Genomic DNA, 9,130 nt, shown 5'->3' on the forward strand with positions numbered 1-9,130 from the left:
ACCAGTGTTCCAACAACCCCCCCCCCCAAACCCAACCCGAATTAAAAACATTCACCAGTCCAACAACCCCCCCCAAACCAACCGTAATAAAAACATTCACCAGTCTAACAACCCCCCCCCCAAAACCAAAACCCACTATAAAAAACATTCACCAGTCTAACAACCCCCCCCCCCAAAACCCAACCCTAAAAAAACATTCACCAGTCTAACCCCCCCCCCAAAACCAACTTCAGCCTGCCTAGCGTTCCACAGCTACCAAACCGGCCTCTGGTTCCTTTACCAAGCCAGCCTCAAACAACCCCAAACTTCTGCCCCATCACCTAGCAGATATGAGTGGGTACTGTGGGCACTGGGGTTGGAGGGGAAGAGAGGATGGAGGTTGTCTTTGGGGTAGAGTGACAAATGTCAGCGGGTGACAGCCGGTTAACAGTGTTTCACACATGTTGTGACATATATCCCTCTCACTCTCTCAGGTGGAGAGTGTGAGCAAGGCGGGCAGGATGTGTTAAATTCAGCCAGGTCAATTATCGACGCCCATCCATGTGACGTAAAAAACGTCCACTAGAGGCTACAGTGAGCGCTGTTACGTTAAGATAGGTTTTGGTTTTGCTCGGTCATTGTGGACAGGGATGGCGGATGGCTGTAAGTGTCTCGCTCTTATTCCAAAGTTCAAATCCAATGATAYAAATATGTTCTTGATATTTTTGATATCTCAAACGRTAACCCTTACCTTAACCATTCAGAGATAATGTCTAACCTTAAGATTTCTGAGATTTGTGGAAGCTTAACCCTAACCTTAAAAATGTGAAGTTAATGCCTAAACTTAACACTAAACARTTRGYAATTTGACGTTTGAGAAACATGGATGAATGTCTAATTCTGACCAGATATGGGGTGCGATAGCACTGACAGGGCGGTTGGGCATCTCTCCAAACCCGCCAACCACGTTGCCAGAGTCAGACATAGCCTACCACTTAGCCTGTGTCAGACATAGACTACCACGTGGAAACCCTTTCAACAGGTTCCCCTGTGATCTATGTCTGATAAAGTTTCCACATGGTATCATATGTCTGACACAGGGTTTCCCCATGGTAGTCTATGTTGATAATGGTTTCCACGGGTAGTCTATGTCTGATACATGGTTCCAGTGGTAAGTCTATGTCTGACAAAGTTTCCACGTGTAGATTTATGTCTGACAAGTTTCACGTTAGTCTAGTCTTGACAACAGGGTTCCACGTGGTAGTTTATGTTATAAAGGGTTCCACGTGTGTCTATGTCTTATAAAGGGTTTCCACGTGGTAGTCATTGTCTGATAAAGGTTTCCACGTGGTAGTCTATGTCTGACACAGGTTTCCACGTGGTAGTCTAGTCTGATAAGTTTACGTGGTAGTCTATGTCTGACACAGGGTTTCCACGTGTGTCTATGTCTGTAAAGATTTCACGTGGTAGTCTATGTCTGACACGGAGTTCAGGTGGTAGTCTATGTCTGACAAAGGTTTCCACATGGTATTCTATGTCTACACAGGGTTTCCACATGATATCTATGTTGATAAAGGGTTTCCACATGGTAGTCTAATGTCTGACACAGGGTTTCGCACGTGGTAGTCTAATGTCTGACACAAGGGTTTTCCACATTGTAGTCTATGTCTGACAAGGTTTCCACACGTGGTAAGTCTATGTCTGACACAGGGTTCACTGGTAGTCTATGCTATAAATGGTTTTCACATGTATCTATGTCTACACGGTTTCCACTGTAGTCTATGTCTATAAATGGTTTCCATGGTAGTCTATTGTCTGATACATGTTCCACGTGTAGTCTATGTCTGACAAAGGGTTTCCACGTGGTAAGTCATGTCTGACACAGGGTTTTCCACGTGTAGTCTATTTTGACACGGGTTCCACGTGGTAGTCTATGTCTGATAAAGGGTTTCCACATGGTAGTCTATGTCTGACACAGGTTCCACCATGGTGTCTATGTCTGACAAGGGTTTCCACGTGGTAGTCTATTGTCTGATAAAAGTGTTTTCCACGTGGTAGTCTATGTCTGACACAGGGTTTCCACGTGGTAGTCTATGTCTGACACAGTTTTCACTGGTAGTCTAGTGAAAAATGCCACTGGTAGTTCTATGTCTGACAAAGGTTTCCACGTGGTAGGTTATGTCTGACAAAGGTTTCCACGTGTAGTCTATGTCCTGACAAAGGGTTTCCACTGGTATTTATGTCGACAAAGAGGTGTTCCACGTGGTAGTCTATGTCTGAAGGGTTTCCACGTGTAGTTCTATGTCTGATAAAGGTTTCCACGTGGTAGTCTATGTCTGACAAAGTTCCACGTGGTATCTAGTCTGATAAAGGGTTTCACGGGTAGTCTTGTCTGACACGGAGTTTCCACGTGGTAGTCTATGTCTGATAAAGGGTTTCCACGTGGTAGTCTATGTCTGATAAATGGTTTCACATGGTAGTCTATGTCTGACAAGGTTCCACATGGTAGTCTATGTCTATAATGGTTTCACATGGTATCTATGTCTGAAAGGTTCCACGTGGTAGTCATGTTCACACAAAGGTTCCACGTGGGTCTATGTCTGATAAAGGGTTTCCACATGTAGTCTATGTCTTAAGGTTTCCACATGTGTTATGTCTGATAAAGGGTTCGCACATGGTAGTCTATGTCTGACACAGGGTTCCACGGGTAGCTATGTCTCACAAAGGGTTTCCATGGTAGTCTATGTCTGATAAATGGTTCACATGGAGTCTATGTTATAACAGGGTTCCAATTCTAGTCTATGTCTGACACAGGGTTTCCACATGTGTAGTCTATGTCGGACACAGGGTTCCCATGGTAGTCTTGTTGACAGGGTTCCATCGTAGTCTATGTTATAAATGGTTTCCACATGGTAGTCTATCTGAAAAGGGTTCCACATGGTAGGCTATGTCTGACAAGTTTCCACACTGGTAGTCTATGTCGATGAAAGGGTTCCACTGGTAGTCGTATGTCTGATACAGTGTTTCACGGGAGTATATGTCCACAGGGTTTCATATGTGTCTATGTCTGACAAAGGGTTTCCACGTGGTACTAGTCTATGTCTGAACAGGGTTTTCCAGTGTAGTCTATGTCTGACACAGGGTTTCCACTGGGTAGTCTATGTCTGACACAGGAGTTTTCCACATTGTAGTCTATGTCTGACACAGGGTTTCCACGTGGTTAGTCTATGTCCTACACCAGGGTTTTCCCCATTGTAGTCTATGTCGACACAGGGTTTCCACGTGGTAGTCTATGTCTGACACGGGTTTCCAGCGTGGTATCTAGTCTGACACAGGGTTTCCACGTGGTCTATGTCTGAAAAGGGTTTCCATCTGCGTATCTATGCTGAAAGGTTTCCACATGTATTATGTCTGACAACAGGGTTTCCACGTGTAGTTTATGTCTATAAAGGGTTTCCCATGGTCATCTATGTCTGATAAAGGGTTTCCACATGTAGTCCTATGTTGACACAAGGGTTTCCAGTGGTAGTCTATGTCTGATAAAGGGTTTCCACATGTAGTCTATGTCTGACAGTTTCCACGTGGTAGTCTATGTCTGATAAAGGGTTTCCATGTAGTCTATGTCTGACACAGGGTTTCACGTGTAGTCTATGTCTGACACAGGGTTTTCCACATTGTCTAGTCACATGCTACTAAAGGGTTTCCACATGTCGTCTATGTCTGATAAAGGGTTCCACATGGTAGTCTATGTCTCACAGGTTCCACGTGGTAGTCTATGTCTGAACATAGGGTTTCCACATTGTAAGTCTATGTCTGACACAGTGTGCTTTCCACATGTAGTCTTATGTCTTCATAATTGGTTTCCAATGGTCATTATGTCATACAGTTATCCACGTGTAGTCTATGCTGACAAAGGGTTTCCACTGTAGTCTATGTCTGATAAAGGTTTTCACACGTTAGTCTGACACAGGGTTCCACTGTATCTATGTCTACACAGGGTTTTCACATGTGTGTCTATGTCTCGAAAGGTTTTCCACGTGGTAGTCTATGTCGTAAAGGGTTTCCACGTAGTTATGTCGACACAGGTTTCACATGGTAGTCTATGTCTGATAAGAGTTTCCACGTGGTAGTCTGATTGTCTGATAAAGGGTTTCCACTGTAGTCTATGTCTGATGTATGTCACTGAGTTTACGAGTAGGGTTCCACGTGTGTCTATGTCTGACACAGGGTTTCCACGTGTTAGTCTAGTCTGCATAAGGGTTTCCACTGGTATTCTAGTCTGATAGGGTCCACTGCTATTCTGGGGTTTCCACTGGTAGTCTATGTCTGAAGTAGGGTTTCCACGTGTAGTCTATGTCTGATAAAGGGTTTCCACATGTAGTTCTATTGTCTGAAGTAGGGTTTCCACTGTGTCTATGTGAAGTAGGTTCCACGTGGTAGTCTATGTCTGATAAAGAGGTTTCCACCTGGTAGTCTATGTTGAAGTAGGGTTTCCACCTGGTAGTCTATGTTGAAGTAAGGTTCCACGTGGTAGTCTATGTCTGTATAAGGTTTCCACATGTAGTTCTAGTCTGAAGTAGGGTTTCCACTGGTAGTCTAGTTCTGAAGTACGTTTCCACGTTCGTAGTCTATGCTGACACAGGTGTTCCACATGGTAGTCTATGTCTGATAAAGGTTCCCACCTGAGTCTATGTCATGAAGTAGGGTTCCACCTGGTAGTCTATGTTGAAGTAGGTTTCCACCTGGTAGTCTATGTCTGACACAGGTTTCCGCGTGTAGTCTATGTCTGACAAAGGGTTTCCACTGGATAGTCTATGTCTGATNAGTTACACCAGTTCTGTCAGGTGGATTGGGCCAAAATTCACCCATCTTATTGTGGGAAGCTTGTGTAAGGCTACCCAAAACGTTTGACCGAAGTGAAACAATTTAAAGGCAATGCTACCAAATACTAATTGAGTGTATGTAAACTTCTGACCCACTTGGAATGTGATGAAAGAAATAAAAGCTGAAATAAATCATTCTCTCTACTATTATTCTGACATTTCACATTCTTAAAATAAAGTTGTGATCCTAACTGACCTAAGACAGGGAATTTTTACCCGGATTAAATGTTAGGAATTGTGAAAAACTGAGTTTAAATGTATTTGGCTAAGGTGTATGTAAACTTCCAACTTCAACTGTACATGATAGAGATATAGGCCAATAAAACCTTAGACAAATCAAAGCTACCCCTTAGGTTGAGGAAATAAACGTATGTATTACTGCATCTTGTAGTGCAGGGATGGGAAACTGGCGGAACATTTTGCTTAGGGCCCCCAAAAGGCTAGGGCCGGCTCTGACTGTATGCATGGGTATGGATGCGGGTACACAGACCTGTGAGTTTGTACAAAGAAAATGGTGAGTACAGATGTTTTGTGGCCCCCACCCCTGCTGTAGTGTGTAGTGAGATACTCACCAGTGTAGAGTAGATGGGGAGGTCTTTATTAGGATTGACCAGGAGGAGAATGTGTCCGATGTAGGTCTGAAAAAAACAGGCCTTATGTTACTTCACCTGTAGAAAGGTAAAGTGAGAGAGAGCTTCTATTCCATGGACGAATGAATAAATACACAATTAAATATTGTGACATCAATGGCGGTGTATACAGTCCACAGAGTTTGGTTTAGGGCATCACTGTGTGCTCTTGAACTGAGGCATGTCTGGTCAAACTACCAGCCACTGGGGTTAACACAGAAGTCCACCTAGACCATGTAATAGGCCTAATGTCTGTAATCACGTTGTAGCACAAAGCCCCATCCCTCATGGAGCCTGGAGGTCATGTTAGGACTAAGAACCAAATCCCTTCCCCAAACACACTGAGAGTTGGAGAGGCTTGCAGGCCCTCAGCACTACTGCTATGCTAGCCAATTGAGCTAACTGATGATAATATCTCATCAGTCAGAGAGAGAGGACCAGGGGTAATCACAACAATGAATTTGTCAATAAATACATAAATAAATTAGCAAAAATAAACATGACAAGTACAATACATCAATATAACCAGACAATATAAATACACAATCAATAAATGACATAACAAACATCAATAATACCTCAATAAACATGACAAAAATACATGAATACAACAATAAAATAAATACATCATAAAAGATCAATAAAGAATGACAATAAATAATCAATCAATAACACAATAAACATGACCAATAATACATCAAGTACAATACATCAAAAATACAATCAATAAAATACATCAATAAACATGACAATAAATAGCTAAATACACATAGACACATAATACATCAATACACATAACAATACATAATAATAACACAGTAATAACATGACAATTAAATCACATCAAAAATACATCATAAATAACATCAAAAATACATCAAAACACCATAAAATAAACATCAATACACAATAACAATCAAATAAAGCAATGCACATAAACATGCAATAAATACATCATGAACATGACAAAAATACATCAATAAACATCAATAAATACATCAAAATACAATCAATAAATATCAGAGTCAATAAACATGACAATAATAAATCAACAGGCAGTGAAGACAATAATGACAAATAAATGACCATATAAATACATCAATGAAATGACATCAATAAATACATCAATAAAATAAATCAATAAATACATGCCAATAAAATGAACAATAAATCCGATCAATAACATACATCAATAAACATGACAATGAAACATACATCAATAAATACATCAATAAATACATCAATAAACATGACAATAAATACATCAATAAATACATCAATAAACACAACAATAAACACGTCTATAAACACCTCAATAACACTATTATCAGAAATCTTTTTAAAGTGATCTCCACCGTTGCAGTTGAATGGACAAGCTCATTCCCAAATATGCACTCCTGGGAGCGTGGGCGCCTTGGCAACCTCTGCTGACCCCCTCAAGAACAGGAAAGTGTGATACAGGTAAGAAACCTGCTGGTAAAACCAAGTACATGCTATTTTACAAATCATGTAACTGATGATTTGTGCATAAGTGTCACGTTCTGACCTTAGTTCTTTTGTTATTTCTTTGTTTTAGTATGGTCAGGGCGTGAGTTGGGTGGGTTATCTATGTTCGTTTTTCTATGTTGGTTTTTTCGTTTGGCCTGGTATGATTCTCAAMCAGAGGCAGGTGTCATTAGTTATCTCTGATTGAGAATCATACTTAGGTAGCCTTTTTTCACCTGGGTTTGGTGGGTGGTTGTCTTCCGTGTCTGTGTGTTCCACACGGAACTGTTTCGGTTTTAGTTCGTTCACTTTATTGTTTTGTATTTCAGTGTTCAGTTTTGTTCCATTAAATATTCATCATGAACACTTACCACGCTGCGCTTTGGTCCTCCTCTCTTTCTCCCAACGAAGATCGTTACAATAAGTACGTTAGATTGTACCCTCATTGATCGTGTCCCCGCCTATAAATATCTGGGCATCTGAATTGACGAAAAGCAATCTTTTAAAAAGCATGTTGACGAGTTAGTCAAGAAATTAAGAATRAAGTTGGGCTTCTTCTATAGGAATAGGTCCTTTCATTAAATAGCAGAAAACAGATGATTCAGTCTACATGAATTCCTGTTATAGATGATGATGATATTAAATACATGAATGCAGCTACCAGTGTATTGAAGCCCTTGGACACAACGTATCACAGCGCACTTTGTTTGATAACATCTGACAGTTTCACCACTMCATCCTTTATCATAAAGTTGGTTGGACCTCGCTAAAACCATGTTGGTCACTTCATTATTCTGTTTTTGTTTATAAAGCCTTACTCAATAAACTACCAATTTACTTAACATCATTGTTGAAATATAGAAACTCGGATTACAACACTAGATCACAGGGTTGGTTAATGCTGGAGACTCCACATGTATCCACAGAGTTGGTTAATGCTGGAGACTCCACATGTATCCACAGAGTTGGTTAATGCTGGAGACTCCACGCGTATCCACAGAGTTGGTTAATGCAGGAGACTCCACGCGTATCCACGGAGTTGGTTAATGACGGAGACTCCACGTGTATCCACAGAGTTGGTTAATGCTGGAGACTCCACGCGTATCCACAGAGTTGGTTAATGACGGAACACATGGAGTCTATCATTAACCAACTTGTGGATTACGTGGTCTCCCTCATTAACCAACTTGTTGGATACACGTGGAGTCTCCATCATTAACAAACTCTGTGGAACCGTGGAGTCTCCACATTACCAACTCTGTGGAACACGTGGAGTCTCCATCATTAACCAACTCTGTGGATACACGTGGAGTCTCCATCATTAACCAATCTGTGGAACACGTGGAGTCTCCTCATTAACCAATCTGTGGAACGTGGAGTCTCATTAACCACTCTGTGGACACGTGGTCTCCATCATTAACCAACTCTGTGGATCCGTTGGAGTCTCCATCATTAACCAACTCTGTGGATACGCTGGAGGTTCCAGCATTACCAACTTGTGGATACAGTGGGTCCCGTCATTACCAACTCTGTGGAACCGTGGAGTCTCCCAGCATTAACCAATCTGTGATACACGTGGAGTCTCCATCATTAACAATCCTGTGGATACGTGGAGTTCTCCTCATTAACCAACTCTGTGGATACCGTGGAGTCTCCAGTCATTAACCAACTCTGTGGATCAGTGGAGTTCACATTACCCAACTCTGTGGATAATGTGGAGTTCATCTAGTTAACAACCTGTGATTGTAGTTGTAATCCAGTTTCTAATATTTCCAACAATGATTTAGTAAATTGGAGTTTTATTGGAGTAGCGTTTATCACACAAACCAGAATAAACTAGTGATTTAAGGTGGTAACACTATAGGATTATGGGAGTTCCAACCAACTGTGTATGATAAAGGATGAAACGTGGTGACTGTCAGCTTGTTTAAACAAAGTGGCTGTGAATACGTTTGTGTTCCAGGGTTCAATACACTGGTAGCTGTATTCATGTATTTAATATCATCATCATTTATATAACGGAATTCATTTATAGAGTGATGAATAATTGTTTTTGCCTATTTATGAAAGGATATTCTATAGGAGAAGCCTCTAATTCTTATAATTTCTTGATAACTCGTCACAATGCTTTTTTTAAAGGTTGGGGCTTTTCGT

General features: G+C 41.1%; 1 protein-coding gene across 1 annotated transcript in view; it reads right to left on the minus strand.

Moving 5' to 3' along the window:
• The window catches only part of LOC112073052 (unconventional myosin-XVI-like), a gene marked incomplete at its 3' end in the record, with an annotated part of 197,982 nt that overhangs the window by 101,808 nt on the left and 87,044 nt on the right, over positions 1–9,130 (minus strand). Inside the window, 2 exon segments of the mRNA XM_070440027.1 lie at positions 2,936–2,991; positions 5,435–5,500. Coding sequence (XP_070296128.1) covers positions 2,936–2,991; positions 5,435–5,500 — 122 coding nt within the window.

Source organism: Salvelinus sp. IW2-2015, unplaced genomic scaffold (genome assembly GCF_002910315.2).
Source record: "Salvelinus sp. IW2-2015 unplaced genomic scaffold, ASM291031v2 Un_scaffold2133, whole genome shotgun sequence".
NCBI lineage: Eukaryota > Metazoa > Chordata > Actinopteri > Salmoniformes > Salmonidae > Salvelinus > Salvelinus sp. IW2-2015.